This window comes from Cupressus sempervirens, chromosome 4 (genome assembly GCF_028749045.1).
Source record: "Cupressus sempervirens isolate cs-2001-9-10 chromosome 4, ASM2874904v1, whole genome shotgun sequence".
NCBI classification, from domain to species: Eukaryota; Viridiplantae; Streptophyta; class Pinopsida; order Cupressales; family Cupressaceae; genus Cupressus; species Cupressus sempervirens.
The window spans coordinates 342724155-342746485 of NC_143121.1; the positions used below are offsets into that span (position 1 = coordinate 342724155).

Below are 22331 nucleotides of genomic sequence, written 5' to 3' on the forward strand. Positions count from 1 at the left end.
AAGATCATATGTTTCATATCGTATATATTCAAGAGAGGAAATTAATCTTCCTTTGAACCAATTAGAGGTGCCCCTTCACCAAGGAATGCCACTCTTCCAAGAGTGGGCCCCAAATAATATAATATAATAATATACTATATTGTAATAAAATAATTATTTTATTATATAATTATTTATTTATTTTGATAGGTAAAAGGCCATAATGCCCAAGATTGTGTATAGTTTAAAAACCATCTCACTTGGACACCAAAGACCAAAGATGGATAGGTATCCTTGGTATAGCCCTTACATAAATATCTCTAAATAATTTAACCAATTTCAGTGCATGTTTTTTATTTCCAAATTTATAACTTTGCTCTTGATACTTCCTTGTGAATATAACCTGAAAATTAAACTTGGCTACAATCAAGTTGTTAGAACAAAAAGAAGTATGTTTCATAATAAAAATGAATCTTATCTCCTATTAACTTTAATTTTAAAATCAAACAGTATACAAAGAAAAGTTTTGAATTACCAAAAATATGTCACTTATTAACATTAAACGTCCATGTCAACTAAATTTAACATGTATTTTGACAGTAAAAGTTCTAAACCAATTTCGCTTAAAAAACAAGTGTCTAACTTATACTTATCATATCAGCTTGTCATATAAGAATCTCTTCTCCATCTTTCAAGGCTCTCCAATTTAATTTATCTTTCCTATCTTTATAATTTGCCTCCCTACTTTATAAAAATTGATTAAAAATCTAATTTTTCCTGTGATGAAAGTGGAGTTTCATCTAGGTTTTCCGCTGCCATCCTCTGTACTGATTATCGTTAATTTTAATTGTATTATCACTCACATACTTACCGCACATAGCTAAATGGGTATTTTTTATGTTTATAGGTAGATTTACACTATCTGGAGAAGGAAGCCCATCCCATGAATCTTCCCAAAATAAAGCATCTTGCCCTAAACCGATATCCCAAGTTAAGTTATTCGCTATTAGTGGGCAGCAATTCAACATAAAGTTCCAAATTCTTGAACCTTTTGGAAGATTTTTAGTTCTTAACAAAGACAGGATTATTATTGTTTAAATATTTATGATATAAAATTTTGGCCCATTTACTATTGCGTTCTTTAAACATTCTCCAAATAAGTTTTCCCCCTAGCGCCTCATTTTGCCAACTCAAATTTTTTATGCCTAGACCTCCAAATTCTTCAGGTCAACATATTTTTTCCCATTTTATCAAAGCTTGGTTTTTAATCTCTAGTACCTTATCAAAAGAAGATTTTTAAGTTTAGAGTCTAATTTCTTTTTTACACCTTTGGGTAGGGGAAGACATGACATATGATATGTGGGGATGGCCAAAAGTACTGCTTTGATCATAATCATTCTACCAACTTTAGTTAACCATTTCCCTTTCCAACTTCCCATTTTTTTATCCAACTTTTCTAAAATTGTATCCCAAGCTTTACTTTCTTTAATGTCTTTAACAAGTTGAATACCAATGCATTTGTATAGAAAGGTAAATTTTTTGAATTCCATTTTTCTACAAATTTCTCTCTCCACTTCCTCTATGGTATTAATAAAAAAAACTCTGATTTGTTTGGATTACCTTTTTGGCCTGATGCTTCCATATAATTATTAATTATTTGGTTAAAATTTTGAGCTTCTTCCAAAGTGCTTTCTCCAGGTAGAATGGTATCATCTGCAAATTGATATGTGTCATTTTAGAGACCTCATCAGTTATTGTGATTCCTCTAATTTTCCTTTCAATTTGAACCTTTATTATAGCTCTGCCAAAAGCTCTTGCCATAATAATGAAGAGAAAACATAATATAAGATACCCTTGTCTTATTCATCTAGATATGCTAAAAAACACTTTTAGAGGTACCAATTATGAGAAGGGTGATTTTTGGTGTCGAAATGCAGTTATATATTAAATTGATCCATTGACGAGAGAATCCAAAAGCTTCAAGTGTTTTACATAAGAATCTCCAATCCACTTTATAATAGGGCTTTTGGATATCTAACTTCATTAGCATACAAGATTCCTTATTAATTTGTACAAAATGAATGAATTCTTGAATTATGATAATACCATCAAGAATTGACCTATTAGCAACAAAACCTATTTGTTCCTCTGACATGAGCTTTAGTAGTACTTTTTTAATACTATTGGCTAGTGCTTTTGAGAGAATTTTGTAGATTGCATTACATAAGGCTATGGGCCTAAAATCTCCTAGATCCATATGTTCAGTTTTCTTTGGAATCAAAGCTAGGAATGTATTGTTAATTTCAATTACAAGGGATCCAAGATTCCTCATTGCCTCAATTGCCTTCCAAAGGTTGTCTCCCATAATATCCCAACATTTTTTAAAGAACAAAGATTGAAAACCATCAATGCCCTGAGATTTATCAGGATTAAGTTGAAAAGGGGCTTCTTTAATTTCTTCTTTAGAAAATTTCCTATTTAAGTTTTTATTATCTTCTGCAGGTATTATCTTCAGAATAGAACCTAATATCTTATTCTTAGCTATTAAATTTGATGATTCGAAATTATTAAGGATGTCTGTCTAATAACTCACAAAGGTTTCCACTATCTCATTTGGATTTTCAATTACTCTTCTTGAATTATCCTATATTTTTGTTATTCTATGATATTTCTCCTATTAATTATTACGAAGTAATTGGAAAATATTTTCTTGTTATTAACAATGATCAAGAGACTGAACGACGTTTCCTTAAGAAACAATCGTAAAGAATAGAAACATTCTATTCTAGAAACAGAAAAATAAATATTAGGAACATTCTAATATTTACACGAGATTACAATAGATAACCATTAGATACTAAACAGAGATAATAGAAACTATCTATTATCATAATACCCTCCCTTAATGGTTAATCCAACCAAAACACAAAGCTTTCAAAAAATGTAAAAGGAAGATTCGGTCTGCTCAAGGTGCTTTGCACTGTTCACTATAGGCTGCTAACCAGAGTGCTTAGATAGGGCAACTAAGCGCTTCCGACATTCAACCTTCATGTGACCAAACTTGTGGAAATAGTTGCATTGAATGTTCTTCTTCTAGGAGCCTTCTGAATCTGGAGCAAAGGATGTCTGTTGAAAAAGTTGTTGATTGTACTTTGGATAACGCTCCAAAACTTTGCAGATGAGCATAATGCTCCAAAACAAACCGCAAAAAGCCATGATTTTTGAGAAGAATCTATCAAAACCCAACATGATTTTTGTGATGAAACATCAATCAAAACCCAACTTGATTTTTGAGGTGAAAAAACAGTCAAAACCCAAAATGATTTTTGGGATGAAAAAACAATCAAAACCCAACATTACAAAGATTCATTTTTAAGGAAAAACGGTATACAGATGATTTTTGAGGGAAAAATTACAAACCGACAAAGGAATCCCACACAACTTTGCAAATTAAAGAATCAAAAAAATTTAAAGGTAAATTTATAGAAACCTAAAAGAAAAAAATTTTAGGGAAAAAATATGAAAACCTATCAAAAAAAAAAAAAAATTGAGAAAAAAAACTATGAAAACCAGCCAAAATTTTTAAGGGAGGCAAAACATAAGACTTTGCATGGTAAAGCAACACATGCAAACAACATATAACTACATCAAACAAACATGCAACCCAAAAAAAGTAGACCCAAAAAATTTGAAGGGTGACCCAGAAGAGAGCTCGAAAAATCCAAAAAGTATATGTTGTCAGTTTTTAGATCGGCTGGATCAAAAATTGAGGCATGAAAATCAAAGAACCCAGAAAAATCTAACAACAACACAATTGAGCTCTTGAAAAACCCACCAAGAATCAAAAGTCAGCAGATTCAAATCTCTTAGAACGGAAACCCTAGTCGGATTATAGAGAGTTGGAAGCAAATATGCATGTAAATAATTTCAAAAATAAAAAGCAGATAATTTCAACCAAAAAATTATTATTATTTTCGAAAAAATTTAGAGTATTGGCTCTAATACCATATTACAAAGTAATTGGAAAATATTTGCTTGTTATTAATAGTGATCAAGAGATCAATTTATACAAGAGACTAAACAACATTTCCTTAAGAAACATTCTATTTTAGAAACAGAAAACTAAATATTAGAAACATTATAATATTGCCACGAGATTACAACAGATAACCATTAGATACTAAACACAGATAATAGAAACTATCTATTATCGTAATATTAATAGTACAATTATGAAAAAACATTATTTCTATCACCTTCTAAATACCATGTCTCTTGATTTTTGTTTCCAAAATATTTCTTCTTTTGCTAGTGTATTTTCCTATTTATCTATTCTCTTTCTTTGGTATATTTTTTATTATCCATTCCTACCCTTATGATTTCTTCACTTAAGTTTTTCAATTCTTCTTCATTCTTTATTTTTTCTTTAAATATGTTATTAAAATGTTCTTTATTCCATTTATTTATTTTTTCTTTTAGTGATTTCAATTTGGCTATGAAACAAAACACCTTGATCTTTCAAATTTCTCTTCGTGCCACCATTGATATATATTATTAAGAAATTCTTTATCTACAACCACATTTTTTCACACTTAAATGGATTTTTAGATGGTTTTTGAGATTCACCTATTTCTAGTCCAACTGGATAGTGAGCATCCTGCATTAGGGAGAATCACTGTATTGAAAAGATGATTAAAAGATATTAAATTTCCTTTAAATATAAATTTGACCAATCTTTCTGCTATATTACAGAAGCTAGCTCGTCTATTATTCCAAGTGAAGACCCCATTAGATGTTGGAATATCAATCAGGTTATCTTTTGCAAACCATGCTTTAAAATCTAACATAAGCTGGTTAATGGATGTGGATCCAACTACTTTTTCTCCAGGGTGTAGAATTGCATTAAAATCTCCCCCAATGAAAACATTTTCTTGTGGATTTAACTCTAAATAATTGCTAATCTCATTCCAAATTTCTTTCTAATCTGTTGTTGTTGTTGGCCCATATACATTAACAAGTAGGAATTGAATTTCGTTTTTGAAGCTTTTTACTTTCCCCCCATCCAATTATTATTGGATAAAAGAGGAGTGAAATCTACCCTCCATGGGTCCCATATAATACCAATCCCACCTGAGGCCCCTATTCAATCAACTAGTTAAGTTTTCCAAGAACCTAGTTTTCTTCTAAAATTTTCTCCTTCTTTGTTAAGTTTCATTTCTTGTATTAAAACTATATCTTATTCACATAATGTTAAATTGCACTTAAATAAGCGCTCTTTGTTAGGAGCATCTAGGCGCCTAACATATTATAATTATATCATGTCACAATAATATAATTATTATATTACAATCAATATAATTATTATAATATTATTAATCAATATAATTATTGTACCACAATAATTATATTATCACAACCTTTATCGTATCCCTATCGGCTAGAAGGATTTCAACCATAGCTACAATAACATTAGCACCAACACCATCTATGTCCAAGATGGAAGTTGAGTCAGCCAATCATGTCTAGTAAGGAGGAACAACCACAACAAACTCCTAGGACTGGACTCCCTACCTGTCTCATAGTTTTCACTAGAGCTATCGAGAAGGGGAAGAGGAAGATGTAGACTGTTTTGATGTTGTATTTACTTATAGTGTTATAAAGACAATTAGCTATTCTAGTTTTGCTTCAGACTATCAAGCTACCAGCCACTATCATTCTACACGAGGAAATTTGCATGTAAATATATCTAGATTCATCTTGTTTCTTTTGTTTACTCCTTTATTGACTCATTAGATGCATTGCCTCATTGAATTTTGCAAAAATAATGCATTTGTAGTTAAATTTAAGTAATTTTTTAAGTTGTCAAGTTTTTTGACGAGTTTTTTTGGGCATCGACAAGTAGTTTCAAGTCCAATTTTTCCAACCATGATCTTGGTTGTTGATTTAGAACCAATTTGGACCCTTCAATTGTGATAGAGAGGTCTATGAGAGACTTGAACTCATTGTAAAGGCATTAGATAGGTGACGGAAAGTAATGGTTGCAGTAGGAGGAAATTAGAAAATGCTACCAAGACAATGCCGAAATTAATATACAATTTTCATTAAAGATGTGGTGGATCTTTGTGTGTTGTTTCCACATTTTGTATGCTTTCCACTTCTCAAGTTTTAGTTGAAGTTCATTGGTTTTAATGAATAAATGTCGAGATACTTGATGGATTCTTTGGTTCATACTTCATAACATTTATAGTTGTTGATTGCAAATCATAGTGCATGGTTATTTTGATCCCCATTAAGCACTAGTTCGATTGTGGATGTTCATTTGGATTGCATCAGAATTGGATATCTGAATGAATGTTTACAATATGAAAATCCTTCGTACATTTGGAGATTGCATTGTTTTTTTGTAGTTTCCTTGTAGCAAAGCAGAACTTGATTAAGATGTCCATCTATATAAGCATTATATATTGTTATCATTGTCCTTAGGAGTTAGAAGTAGATTAGATTTCTCTAAACCCTTATCCTTTTCGTAGTTTATTTTAAATCCACTTAGTTTAGTATTTGAATTTCAACTGCTTAGAGGGAAAAGAGTGGACTAAGTTTAAAAACAATTTTGTAAATCCCTTTTTATGTTACCAGGGAGATCACATCATTTTAGTAAGTCTATATCCAACATAAAGTCACATCCAATGTAATCCTTCAAAATTGCCTTATTTGATCACACCATTTCACATTATTTAGCATTTGAGATTTCCTTGTTTAAGAGAGGATGGAATAGTTGGTATTATTTCTAATGACCCTTGACTAAAGATAAATAAAATTTTGTATTAATGTAATTATCATTATTTTCTTCTAAATGTAATCCTAATCATGTACAATAATGACAAATTAATGATATCAATAAAATATATTCATAAATGAACCTTATAGACTCATTCTCTTTTATATATATAGATTCAATAAATACAAAATTATTAAATATGTATGCTAAGTGCTAACTATACATACATATACATATATACACAAAACATATAAATTTTATAAAATAGAAATTGAAATATATTATATATAAGCAGAACATATATAGAAAATTGACCTATATTATAAATAAATAATATATATAGAGGCATTAAATAAAAATAATAATAAACTAAAAACTAAAAGTCACGATACTAGTCTTTGGAAGGTCATTTCCCTGCCTTCTCCCCATGCGAGTATTAGAGGGGAAGAGAACAAGTTAAAAAGGCAATCAAACATATGAAAACAAAAATAAAAGCAGACAATCAGAACCAAGAAACCATTACAGCCAGCAAAAGACAAAGAAAGCATTGAACAGAAATAATAAAAATTATATTAGCAGCAGATCATCTATCATATATAAGAAATAAAGAGTTATACATTCAGAACAAGAACTTAATTGCAGTCAGCAGAAATCTATATAGATAAAGGTGAACATATAATTTTATCATCAGATTGAAGACTCACGGGCTTATTATACACTTGCATCAATAGATTGAATACTCCATCTGCATTAACAATCCAATCAAAAGTTTATGATAAGTCAACACTTGGGACATCACTAGCATATAAGATATAATCAGCCACCCACCCCTAATCAAATATAAGTCCATATGCAGCCAGCATTACCTATAAAATTACAGTCAACATCACACACAGCCAACATTAATTTCAGAAGCATAATCAGCATTCATACATCCCATCCCAAAACAAGAATAGTAATCACAAGGCACAGAAGAACTAAATCTCCGCTAATGAAGATAATTACGAGTCACAGTTGGAGATAGACAAACCCTAAAAATTATTTTTCCAGCACACAGTAGCTAAGAAGAAGGGAATCTAAGATAGAAATGCATTAAACATTAATACTTCAAGAACGGTGTATCCCAGCAATAAGCAGCCCTCCTCAAGGACAACAGATCAAAACTAGCTGATTGGAGAAATCCTCACTGACAAACAAGACAAAGAACTTGCATTAGCTAGTGAATAAGAACAAGAACCAAAGACATTCTAAGTTGAATGTTATAATTTTTAATAAGGAATTAAGGCAGAGGTTAGACATCTCTGAAGGTCAGTATATACTGTTAGAGTTATGGACATATGCATATGCGAAGATGGATACACTCAAAGTAGGGTATGCATAAGACTTAGGAGAAAAAGATCTTTTTCCTAGGATTACAAGGATGGATCTTCCAAGTAATTGGATATCCATAAGGTCTTAAGCAGAGGGATTGTGATGAGATGGTGATATAGTCTGAGGACTGTTCTAAGTTGGTGTGATATCACCTTCCATAAAATAAAGTTTAATATTAAAATATAATAATCATTATCATTATGTGCAGTACCAAAGGAATGATATGTTAATTACTGAGTCAAAGAAAAGATTGGCAATCAACAATAATAATATATTAATAACTAATAAAGATGTTACAACTGAGTAAATAACATGGATTAGCAACTAATACTATTAAAATATTAAAGAGGATCATTGAGAGCAACATAATCCTCAAACGGAATCACATTACCAAGAAAAGATGATCTGATAGCTAAGTAATAGCAATTATGGAGAAGCCAAACTATTGTAACTCACTCTCATCCTCAGCGCTGTAGAACATGACCCTATCTGTTGATTTATTAACGCATGAAAGGAGCAGCAACTGTGTCACACCAAGATGGGATATGAATGGAGATATCATTAGAGAAGCATAGGAAAATCATCCGAAATAAACTATTAATCTTTTCAAAAAGCCGACTATTGACAAAGATTGCTATCACTGGAACCTTCTGTTATGCAGTGTTGTTGGCACATAAATGTGTTGAAGGCAATCGGTATTGTGGAAAGTCTAGAGAGGACTAAGTGTATGTATGTGGAGACTAGTCAAATGATTCAAAGACTCAGTTTAGCCGTCACATTAGAGGAAACAAACATCCTATATTGCTGCAGCTTGCATTATAAACAAATCAGTATAATTCTGGAATAGATATGATTGAGTTGGTAATTACAAACCATAACAATGATTAATAATAATAAACAATATTTAGAGAAGGATATCGTTTATGAATGCAAGCAGTAGTTAGTTTATCAGCAACTTATTTAATATTGGTTAAGGCAAGAATAATATCTAATAACAAATCAATGAAAGGATGTGATTAGCATAATGAATGCAAATCTAATCAATAACTATTATTTTCATGAAGTGGTGTGATTAGTAAAGGTCAACGAATGGAAATGAGACATGTCTTTTGCAAAGCAACTCATCATTCCACTTGGAAGATATATGAAGGCGCATTTCCACTTCAGCAATGGGGGGAAAGAATTACAGATTAGCATAAGACCTAAGTTACCGGATTCGCACCCTGGAGCTCGGGTCCGGGTCCGGATTCATTCGGGTCCAGATCCGAGCTCGGGTCCACGACCGGTTCGGGTAGGGTCCGCATTTTGGCCTGCAGGTCCTCCCCGGTCCGTGCGACCCGCAGGCCAAAATGCGGACCCTGCCCGGACCGGTTGCGGACCCAAGCGAATCCGGGCGGACCCGCGGCAAGTGGGGCCAAAAAGTGGCCCAAAAAAGCAATAAAATAATGTTTTATTCTTTTTTTTTTTGCCAAACCCTAAAGTAAGGCCTGTTAGATGCATTTCATTCATCTAATCTCTCATTTGCTTTGTCATTTTGCTCTCTCATTTTGGTGTGGCCATTTTGCAAGTTTGAAGAGAAGGTTGTAGAGATTATTTGTGGAGTCTCAAATCCTTCAAATAATCAGTGTTGAGTGTTCCAGGTATGCATTTGATCCTTCCTTTTGCTTCTTTCATAGTTTGTTTTTAGTTTTTTAAATTTTTTATATTTATTGTTCTAAATTTTTATCAAGTTTTGTATAAGTTTTGAAATATTTTTTTAAATTTGTTTTTATAGATTGCAAGAATCCAAGAATGAGTAGTCAGGGTTCAATGGGTGGGGTGGGATCCCAAAGATTTAAAATTGATAAAGGCTCTCCTTTGTGGAAGTATACAACAAGAATTGAGCAATGTGCTGGTGGGGGAGGGTATATATGGAAATGCAATTTTTGCCAAAACCAATATAGAAGCTCCTATTTCCGGGTTAAACATCATTTGATAGGTCCACCAGGTCAAGGGATTTCCATGTGTGAGGGGCCCCCAGAGGGAGGTAAAAAAGGGTTGTCGGCTCCTCAAATAGCAGGCATGTTAAAAGAACAAGAAGAGGCTGATAGGTTAGTGTCAAAGGTAAAAAAAGATAAGTCAAAGCAAATACCACCAACACCACCCTCTCAAACAATTAGTAAACCACATCCCTTCCTACCTACCCCATCTATGGATGAAGATGAAATAGAAACACCTACATCCCGCAAGAGAGGCCCATTAGATACGACATTTGAAAATGACAAGAGAGAAATTGCTGACATAAAGGTTACGCGTTGCCTCATTACAAATGGTGTTTCATTCAATCTAGTGAGATCCCCTTATTGGAGAGAGATGGTGAAAGCAATAAATGATGCACCTCATGGTTACCAATCCCCGGGATATGAAAAGTTGAGAACCACCATATTGCATAAGGAGAGAAAGAATGTAAAAAACCTCCTCAAACCAATAAGAGATTCTTGGATCCAAACGAGGGTGAGCATTGTCTCTGATGGATGGAAAGATTGCAAAAACCGTCCATTAATAAATGCGATTGCTGTTTGCCCCAAGGGGGCAATGTTTTTGAAGGCGGTTGATTGTGAAGGGCAAGTAAAGGATGCAAATTTTATTGCCCAACTTCTCATTGAATCCATAGAGTCCGTGGGAGTTGACAATGTTGTACAAGTAATAACGGACAATGCTAAAGTTTGTAAGGCTGCAGGTGCTTTGGTAGAAGCACGATATGAGCATATCTTTTGGACACCATGCACTGTCCACACCTTGAACTTGGTGATGAAAACAATGGGCAGCCAAATTGAATGGATGAAAAATGTGTATGAGGAGGGTGAGCAGATCCAAATGTTTGTGACAAACCACCATATGTCACAAGCAATTTTCAAAACTTTCTCCCGCTTGGAATTATTGAAGGTAAATTTTAAACTTTATTTAGCTTCATTTATCATATTAATTTTTGTGTCATACTTTACAAAATTTAATACATATTCTTAAATTTTTGTGTTATCAACTTATCATATTAACTTACAATTTGAATTTACATGGTAATAGGTTGCTGAAACAAGGTCTGCTTCACACACAATCGTCCTTAGACGACTTGTGAGGGTGAAAGAGACATTGGGTCAAATGGTTATTAGCAACAAATGGGGTGGATGGAAGCAAGCTGATACAGAAAAGGCCAAAACTGTAAAGGATTTGATCTTGAGTGATAATTTTTGGAATAGGGTGGAATATGCATTAGAACTCACCGAGCCCATCATGTCTATGCTTCGGTATGCCGACACGGATGAGCCTTGTTTGGGAAACATATATGATGCCATGGACTCTATGCTAGAAAGAATGAAATCAGTAAGTTTAAATTTTTATACAATACTTTATCCTTGTTTATTGAGAGATTTTGATTTTTTATTTTAATTAAGTTATTAACACTACATCAAGATAACTTACATGTACATCATTTGACATCCCAGGTCATTCAGAGGAGAGAGCAGGATCCTGATACCTTGTACACTAAGGTGGAGAAAATTGTTCTACATCGTTGGAACAAGATGACTACACCTTTACACCTCTTGGCATATGCACTTTCTCCTAGATATTATAGCAGTGAGATACTTGCTATTCCTGGTAGAGTGGCACCATATAGAGATCCTGAAGTTGCTGCTGGGTATAAGAGGGCACTTAACAGGCTCTTTAGTGATCCTAATGTGGCATCAAATGTTAGGAGAGAGTTTGTTGATTTTGTCTCAAGCAAAAATGCAGAGCCTGATGCAATCAATGACCAAAGTAAATTGGATGCCATTGGATGGTGGTACTTACATGGGGAAAGTTACATGTACCTCCAACCTCTTGCCATTAAGATCTTGTCACAAGTATGTATTTAAGTTTTTTTTCCTTTTCTTATGGCCACTTAGCTTGTCGAATTAGCACTCTTAAATTCCTATTGTATTGTAAAATTACTTAGCTAATTTTTTAAAATTTGTTGGTTGTCTCTCTAGGTTGCAAGCTTTTCTGTTGCTGAGCGGAATTGGAGTACATACTCCTTTATCCACTCAGTGAAGCGTAACCGGTTGGGTTCAAAGAAAGCAGAGGACTTGGTATTTATTCACAACAACTGGAGCCTCTTATCACGCAAGGATCCAGGATATAAGAAGGGACCAGAGAAGTTGTGGGATGTACTACCTGAGACTTCTAACTTGGATATGACTGTCCAAGATATATCTAGAATTGCCTTGCTAGATGTTGAGGAGGACGAGGAGGAGGATGTAGCTGCATCTGGGGCTAGTGGAACCTGTTTGGGTTCCAATGATGTGGAAAATGTCAATGATATAGATGAGGATGAAGCCATTGATCTCTCATATTTTGATGACCCATTTGACCCTTGAAGGGCATTTGCATCTTTGATAAACTATGTTTAAACATTTTTCATTGACTCATTGAGTCATTTATGATTTATCACTATGTTTCACAGTTTCAAACTTTATTAAGTCATAATTTATTATTTATCAATCTGATGAATTAGTCTATGTTTTGATATTCCATTTTGCATTTTAGTAATTCAATGTATGATTTTATTTACAACATTAGCATAGATTAATGAGTGAGTATTTAATGTTTATCTTTGACATTTGGCATTGATCAATAATCAAGTAACATTGGTATATTCATACTATGGAATGACTTAGTTTTACTTTTACAACTATATGAGTTTATATTTTTTTTGCATATATATATATATATATATATATATATATATACTAACGAACCCACCCACGAACCCAAATGGGGAAAAAAAAAATTGCCCGAACCCACGAACCGAACCCCGAACCCGAACCCATCCCTGAACCCAAATCGGCAACTTAGCATAAGACCAAAGAGATTATGAATGTAAGTCTAATCCATAACTCTAATTGTCATGAAGTGGTGAGATTAGTAAAGGAGGTCATAACGAATGAACATGAGACATGTCTTTTGGGAAGCAACTCATCGTTCCACTTGGAAGATATATGAAGGTACATTTCCACTTCAGCAATAGGGGGAGGGAATTATAGATTTTATAAATAAATATAGTGATTTCTAATAGAATGGATTTGGAGGGATAAATGTTATATATTGTATATACTATTCTATGGAAGATATCAGAAAATAAGTCTATATCTGTTTACTAGCAAGCATTGGGTAACAACAAGGATATGCTATAATTGACTAGATTTACTATTGCTTAACAAAAGGATATATCAGAATTTTAGCATTGATAAGGAACCCTTAGAGGCTCTCTCTCTCTCTCTCTCTCTCTCTCTCTCTCTTTATATATATATATATATATATATATATATATATATATATATATATATATATATTTAAGAAGTAAAGTCCACACCCAACTAATAGGGGGTGGGGGCTGAATCAATTGTGAACATATATAATTAAATCCAAACTTATAAATCTGATCGCCAACAATTAAAACAATGATGCACAACAATAAGAAAGCATACACCATAACACAATGATTGTTGACTTACAGGGAAAACCTCAGTGGGGATGGTACCCACAAGACAATGTACTAATGTGTAAATTCTTTGTTGAAAGGATGTGACTCTGTTAGGAGTCAAATACAGTTCATTTAGTACAATAGTCCCTGTTAAAGGACAGATCCCTATTAGGAGGCCTTGGACCCTTCTTAGAAGGTTCTAACCCTATTAAAGGCTGAAAGAACAAGCAGAGCCATTTTCTAAATGCTCCAACAAATGTGAAAGACAATACTTTCAAAATGGCATATCCAATAAATATGAACGGACTGATCTGCAACTTACTTGCCAAAACAGTTCCTTTGAAGTCCACTTAACCAACCAACAACATCTCTACTCTGCTTTGATTATCCAACATAAAAGCGTGCATCATATGTATCCAGGCATACAATTCTAGTGCATACATACTCAACCAACGAAAACATCTCTCCTTTATACCCTTTACAAATAATTGACTAGCTCAGCTTTTTAGAGCTTCCCCAATGTACAATTAATTATATAGGACCATGATAAGGCATACACGCTTTCATAAGCATTATTAAAATCATTGCATTAAGTTTCCCAAACATTACAATAAGAATATTACATTTGTCAATGATAAATCACACGCTTAACACAATCGGCTGCCAATAAAATATACCACATGTTCCGCATTAGCAACCTTTTCAGAATAATCCAAATGCTTCTCACTCCTGAACATACGCATACAAACAAGTTTTCTACCAATGCTCACCAAAGTCAATTCTTGTTCACCAATAAGATATAACTAAAATACTTGCAACTATCTCTGTCATTGCTTCTTGTGCACTAGTCTACTACCAGTCTTTTACCAAACAATATGTAACTTAAGCAAATCATAAGATACAACATAGCAAACATAGATACGATATCTATACTCATCCTACACCACACATGTGAGCTCACATGTCTAATTCTGTCAACCACCATCCTCGTTGATCTAATAAATAACCTACAACATACAGAATTTGAGTATGTCATGAACATAAGAACATATGTTGGCATCAATGACATAACTTGTCATCAATACAAAATATTTGCAGCTCATCCAAGTGCCAACAAAGGCATCAATTCCTAACAATATATATATATATATATATATATATATATATCAGAATTATATATCACTTATATTATACAGATGTACATATATTCAAGACCTATTACTATTTTAATCTAAGAAAGGCAGGCTGTGATGTTTTCAAGGAGAGGCTTGTACAAATCCAAGCAATGGCTATCTATACCAAGATAGGATAGGGATCAACAACCCTAAGCGCCTTGCCGGCATAGTCCCAAGATAGGCTAAGGGCTTGTCATGCCCCTGCCACCCCCCACCCAATGAAGTAATTGTTAACTTGAAACTTAGCCATTCCTTATGCATCCCTCCTTAACTTGACACTTAGCCTATTTCTTATGTATCCCAATAGGCTAAGATGAGAGCTTAAGGGATGTCGAGTTGTAATATGGGTATTCTGAGCATTTAGTGTTAATAGTGTGAAAATTTTCCTTTTAATATTCCACATTACAACTAACTCCTACACGGTGGCACATTCTAACATTAGTGTGTGGGCCATGTATAGTGTTCAGTGTGGCGCCAATGGTTAGTAACGGCTCTGAAGTATTTTGTCGGCATGCAACTCACTGATATCATGACTAGCGGTTTAGTTGAAGTAACTCCGTTCCACATTTGCTGCACTTGTCAATGGTGGCAATGAGTGAATAATGCACATCTTGCTCAAAGGGAACTAGCGGCATGTTATCTGTAGAGTTAACTAGAGGAAGAAGACAAAAGAGGTTTGGAAAAAAGAATCACTAAGAAAAAGGAACCTTGTAGTCACTGTGACCACAAAAGCATCTGAGGATGACCATCTTCAAATTCAAGGTTGGACGTAGTCCCAACCAGGCGGAGTGGATCCACCATAAGATTCACCATGGTTTAACAACTTATTGTGAAACATGGAGATGGAGAGTGAGAATCGATATCGTGGATTCAACCAGTAAATCCACGAATCAGACATTGTCATTGAAACTTGCTATTGTTTGAGGAGTCGGGTGTTTGGCTCAACATCAACAAATCTGAGAATCTGGATACCGGAGGTGGTGTAGAATCATTTTGGGTTGGGGTTGAAGTTCTATTGTCATGCACGAACAACTAGGAAGTTGGCATTACTGTTATATTAGAAGTCGTGCCACATTATGATAACAACCAGTGTGTTGTGGAATTATTAGGTGTGATAAAGACGGGTGTTGACTATCGAAGTTCAAAGGCCCCTACCAAGTGTTTGCTATACAAAGTAGTCTGAGGTTACCAGTGAACTCTATTCAGTTTCTTGAGTGCTCTAAAGAAACACGAGTCTTATCTCAATCATACAAAAATGTATCTTTGGCAATACCCCTCAATTGTAAATAAAGCAAAACTGCAAACAAGTCAGACCATGGACATTACAAGGCTTGGATCTGTAAATTTTGAGGGAGCTCATTGCAGTTGGTCTCTAGGCACCTTGGTTGCATGCCTAATCCTTCCTTCATTGAGTTGAAGTAGTAATAAGGTAGATATGGATGACAATAATTTGTACAAATAACTTAAATCTAATAACATGAATGACTAATCTTATCAATGGACATTACAATCCAATCACTAATTGAGGAATTTAGGATAAAATAAGTAAGGTCCCAACAGGAGACATTACAGTTAGTCACGAGCCAATTAGAGCCCCAGGAAGCCCTCCCCAAAAGGGCTAAGAATCTGTAACAGACAATCCTATAGGGATTAGGAAAGGAGTAGCATGAGAATAGACTTTTTTTTATTTTTTTTATTTATAAATACATATAGATTTTGTATGGAAAGTGCTATCAAACGCTGACGCCAATGAACTTACCAAAGAAGAGATAAAATTCCACCCATACCTCAAAATTATGACTCTAGCTAGAATTTTCAAGCGCTTCTTTCTGGCAGCAGATAGCTAACTAAAAGATAAATGGCATTCTCCTCATGAAACGAAGGCGTTATGCATTTGAGGCAATATGGGCATTTGAAAATGATACACCCATTTAAGAATTGACGTGTCTACTGCAGTGCTTAGCATAAATTCAAAATTCTCGAAATTTTAACAAATGACATTCCTCTTAATTGATAAATACCAAAAACCTAAGATGACTCTATAAAATATCTAACGCCACCCTAACTTCAAAATTATTTCCTTAACTAGAGTTTTCAGGTGCTTCTTTCCATTTCAATTAACAAAAATAATTAGCAAAGCGTTTAAATTAGCATTCTCTTATTTCTTAAGGGTTCATGCATAGCTTTGGGGGCTTGATTGTCATGTTCATTATTGTCATGTACATTGCAATGTTTAGAATCAACTCCTCTTTCCTACCTACCCCATTCCAGAAGTTAAAAGAGCGCTCTGCCTCGTGCACTTTTGGGCATTTAAAAATTCGCGTGTAAATGACATTCATATCCCAACTCTCGTGCAAGATGCAGCTCCCAATAATGGGCATTCTGCTTCAAGAACTAAAGAACTAATTGTACTTTCGGGCACTTTGAAAATGTAAAGGTTCATATATAGTTTTGGGTTCTTGAAAATTCACATTGGCGTGTTCATTATTGTCATGTACATTGCATTTTTTTTTAATCAACCCCTGTTTTCCGCCTACCCCATTCAAAAAGTTAGAGGAGAGCTCTGCCTATTGTACTTTTGGGTATTCAGAAATTAACATGAAAATGACATTCGTATACCAAGTCTCATTCAAAATGCAGCTTCTAACAATGGGCATTCTGCTTCCTGGTCTAAATAACTAATTGAACATTCGGTCATTTGAAAATTTCAATTTGCATGACATCCATAAATGCAGAATTTTGCATTAATTCAAGCATGAAATATTAAAACAGAGGCATTATGTACTTACCCGAAGGTTCAACTCTCCAAAGAAACTCATGCTTAGCTGGGGAATTGGGATAGGTAGCCAGAAACTTGGAGAGAGCAACCTTAGAACGAATTCTCACTCCATCAGGTGAGACAAAACAAATGTCCTTTGCTCTTTTACCTGTCACCCATTTCCAGCGTGGGGGAGCCATGGGAGGTCCCTCCCCTTTTCTGAAAGCTAATGCATGTGGTTCGTGACTGACCACCATTGATAATTTTTAGCTACTCTCTCTCTGTTCCCTCTCTAATGCTGGATATACAGGCCAGTGATCATTCCAGAAGAATTAATTTGCAAAGAATGTGATTATTGAAACTCCATTACCTCTGCAATTCTGCTGATATGATATACACAAGTGTAATTTACATTCGGTTGTCGACCTACAAATTTCCCAGTCTTCTTTAAAGGTTTTGGCTATGGAGGGGCCAAAGTGCACTTGCATAGTCAATTTGTTTGTATTTTTTTAATAAAGTAACTTTTATATGTAAGTTTTTAATTAATTAATAAAAGTGCATTTTGGTCCCTGCATAGAGAGTGCCTTCTTTAAAGCCTAATCATTATCAGTGGCACATGAGCAAGAAAGATTTGACATACCTGAAATGAAAGGTAGTTTTTAAAACTGATAAATATATGAATGAATTAAAGATTTTTAATGATGTCTACGAGGCCATAAGCCTAAGGGACCCACATAAAACTCCTTGTCATGTGATTTCTCTAGTCTATCTCTTTTGTTGTGAATTTGCATAAGTAAAATGGCCTCTTGAAGAGTCTTGGTCATTTGAAAAGGTCTTTTATGTTGTTCACTTTTAATGTTTCTTTGTGTTGGTCGCGAATATCTTCATATGTTGTACAATCCTTCAGATAGTGCCACTCTATTTCCATCACACCCTTGTTGCAAAATCTACAAATTTGGTCCTCCCACTCTTCCGTAGGGACCTTTCATCTACCAGTTTCACATTTCAAACAGTGGGAACCAAATCTCAATTGAGCGATTAGGATTTTTGCCTTTCCTTTGATTAGGATTAGATATGTTAGGTCGGCATTTTATGGAAGGGGCTTTCTAAAAAGTTTTAAATGAATGTTGAGAATTTTTATGATTATTTAAAGATATATAATTGTTTTTAAAATCAAGCTTAGATATTTTGGCGGTTTATTGTTAATTAGGTTGGAGTCTTATGGAAGGAACCTTTGTAAGTAAAGTAATTTGTGCATTGATAGAAGAGACAAAGTAATTAGTATTTTCACTGAAAATCAAGGTGGGAATTTTAGTACCCATGAATCTCACTATGTGGGAATAACTTTGTCATGTTAAGAGCAATTGTTAAGGGCATAGTTGGTTAAGAGTGTCTTAGCCCAATTAAGAGCTATTACAAAAAGTAATTGGGATCTACTTGGTTAAGGGATTTCAAACTCCTTATGAGAATCACCTTGCTAAAGGATTTGTATTTTACGTAGATGTTATTGTAGACACCTAAATCTGATTATACCATTTTAGTAATCTTATTTAGTTATCTTCTATGACATTATTGATAAGTATTTAATATATAATTAATTAATTAATATCATCCGCTAGTTAATTAATCTAATTATATGACTACATTCCAATTAATAATCAAATTAGAACATATAGTTTGGTTTATTAATTAGTCTCATTTTCCTTTATTAAATTGAATAATTACACTAACCTAGATTTAATTTAATCGCATTTGTCTCCCTTTCTAATTTAATGAATTATTTAAATCAAATAAATCCTCAAACATGAACTAAAATCCCTAAGCCAAATCCCAACTAGGAGCTCAATCCTAATCCACCCCATTCACCCATGTTAATCCTCCATTTGCCTAATTAACCTCACGTAATTACCCAACCCACTTGCCTTCACCTAACCCCCTCACTTATCTCCTAATTCACCCCCTAATCCCATCCTAAACATTTACACAACTTTAAGTATGGATTAAGAAATCTGAACCCACACCAAAGTCTACCTTCATGTCACATCCCTCACATCCTCACCCAAATGCATTTAATGCTCTTATAGAGCATTTAAGGCCTCTTACAATTCCCTTACAAACCCACATTCCTCATAACTTTACCTTGTCCCCTCGTATTCCCCAAAATGATCACATTCCTCCATCCTCTCACACTCACTCTCCCTTTGACAAGTGTCATCTCCTAATTAGCTCCAAACAAACACAATCCATATGTTCCCCTTTCAGGGGATCCTAGCCCTTCCTCACCAAATCCTCCATCTCACATCTTAGCCATCCATTTGACTACCCCTTGGACTCTTCCCCTCTCAAAAATTATCCACCTTCCATTTCAAAGTTATTATGCTATTTTGAGAGCTTACAAACTACCAAAATACCATTATGATGCTAAAATCCTTCCACACATCCATAGCTTGAAACGCTTACCATCCTCTATTGTTGACTACACTTGAAGATTGAAGCATCCTTAAGCATACATCTTTCATCATTGGACATATCCAAAAGTCAAGGAGATCATCTTGAGAGCTTGCCATGCTTGGTTTGCATTCTCTTATTTTGTCTCAATTTTGTCTTATCTATATGTTGTTTAATGCTTAATGTTCTTTACACACTAATTCAATAGCTTATAGTTATGATCATGCTCACCCTATTAGGAGTGACCTAATTAAGGGATTATGCTTGCTAATATATTAGAATCAATAAGTAAAGAGTGATCTAATATTTGCACTCAATACATGATAGATATATAATGTATCTTTGACCAATGCATAGTTATGAATTGCTTCTAACACACTTCTAGTCTTTTCTAAGGTCGCCACAACACCAATAATCACACCAACAAATACCGCACATTAATCTTTCATCTCCTTTTAAACTTATTTTAAGGCAGTAGAAAACCCCCAAATGCGTTATCATGTAGTTGGCTCCAAGTGCAATTCAAATTTTACGATTGAGTGTCATAATGTCAACCCAATATAATTTACTAGATGATTAATCTATCTTTTAGCTATAAAACATTATTGCATTATCAATTCATCACAACTAACCGTGTTGGTTATATTGTGACTTGTTTATGACATCAAATCTTCACCTGTACTCATCTCCAATAGATGAAACTTTGGAAATAGATATTTCTGCCTCTAGTTAATCATCTCTATTAACCACATACACTAAAACGTAGAGAATAGTACCATAAATCCAAAATATTTTGACTGACTGTTTCTTCATCAATACACTACATACTTCATAACTTTGTCAATCTAATCACTTCTTCGGTCGATATAGTTGATATGTAAGTTGTAGATCATCATTTTTCCACAATGACAACACTAGTATGATGATTCACCCATTCTCACTCAAACAATCGTTCTATTCATCATCATCATCCCAATACCACAAATTTTGTAGTCTAACTAAATTCTAAATATATGTAAGTTGTAGATCATCGTTTTTCCACAATGACAACACTAGTATGATGATTCACCCATTCTCACTCAAACAATCTTTCTATTCATCATCATCATCCAAATACCACAAATTTTGTAGTCTAATTAAATTTTAAATTTTAAATTGTGCATAAAAATAAGTGTCATGTAGTGGTGTGTACTTGTCATTATAATTAATTGTAATTTAAAAAGTGATATGTATAGGGTTATCAACATTATATCATTATATATATAGTTAGATCTCATAGCAATTGTTTGAATTAAATATAATATTTCAACAAGGAATGTAAAGTTACATAAATAGAAATATATTTGATTAAAGGTAGGCATATGAAAATATTTATAATTAGATAAGTTGTTATATGATTTAAACTTTTTTATAATAATATAAAAATAAATATTTTTAAAATTTATTTTAATTGTTTTTTAAGTAGATAATGTACATCATTTATGCTACAATAATTAGAGTTTGTCAAGGCATTATTTCAATTATTAATTGGTGTTTTTCACACCTTTGTTTTCTTAAAAAAAATCAATAAATATTTAATTTTTAGATCTTTTATTGAAAGAAATCTAATAGTGATATATCTTCTCACATTTAGAATTATAAGATTTTAATATGTTTTTATTTATATCTAATAATATAAAAATAAATACTATTATTAAGTAGTTGTGTGAGATCAATTATGTTAAAATAACTAGTATTTATCTAGGTAATCCTTTATTTACTTTTTCTTTTCAAATTATTTTACTCCTTAATAAATTACAACTTCATAATTAATCGTTATTATATGTCTTACTATCAATTACTTGCAAAAGAGATTGCTTCAAAACTATATAATTTGTGGTTGGAGTATGATCCAAATTATTGATAAAGTATGTTATGGAAATGATTGAATCATATAGTACAATAGTTATATAATTATGACTTGTGAATGGGTGTTCAAGGTTTATCTATCTCTTACCTTGAGGATTGGGGACCTTCAAGAAAAGCTTGGTGAAGGGTGGTGGAAATGTAACTCTAATGGTGCTTCAAAGGCAAACCATGGCCCTTATGGAGCAAGATTTATCATCTCAAATTCAAATTGTGATCTCATAGTGATGTAGGAGCATCTTGGGTTCATCTGCAATCTTGCATCAACCAAAAATAATTCCTTATTTTCGTGATTTTAATCTACTAATCAAGTGAATAGTCTTAATGTTACTATGTGTTTCACCTATGAGTACAGTTTCCTAAGGTGGACCCATCATAAAGGATCTTATTCCTTTTATCATGGGCCTTAATGTTTTT

General features: G+C 33.5%; 2 protein-coding genes across 2 annotated transcripts in view; one reads left to right on the forward strand and one right to left on the reverse strand.

The window, feature by feature from the left end:
• LOC149561430 (uncharacterized) overlaps positions 1 to 18020 on the reverse strand; it is an 84402-nt gene extending 66382 nt beyond the window's left edge. Inside the window, exon 1 of the mRNA XM_089823788.1 lies at positions 17593 to 18020. Coding sequence (XP_089679914.1) covers positions 17593 to 17818 — 226 coding nt within the window. The 5' untranslated portion in view covers positions 17819 to 18020. The remainder of the gene's footprint in view (positions 1 to 17592) is intronic.
• On the forward strand, positions 11263 to 12116 carry LOC149561431 (uncharacterized). Its single transcript, XM_089823787.1, has 2 exons — positions 11263 to 11488; positions 11611 to 12116. Exons 1-2 carry the CDS (start codon positions 11267 to 11269, stop codon positions 12019 to 12021), a joined length of 633 nt encoding a protein of 210 aa, XP_089679913.1. The 5' UTR covers positions 11263 to 11266; the 3' UTR covers positions 12022 to 12116.
• Positions 18021 to 22331: the final 4311 nt, after the last annotated feature.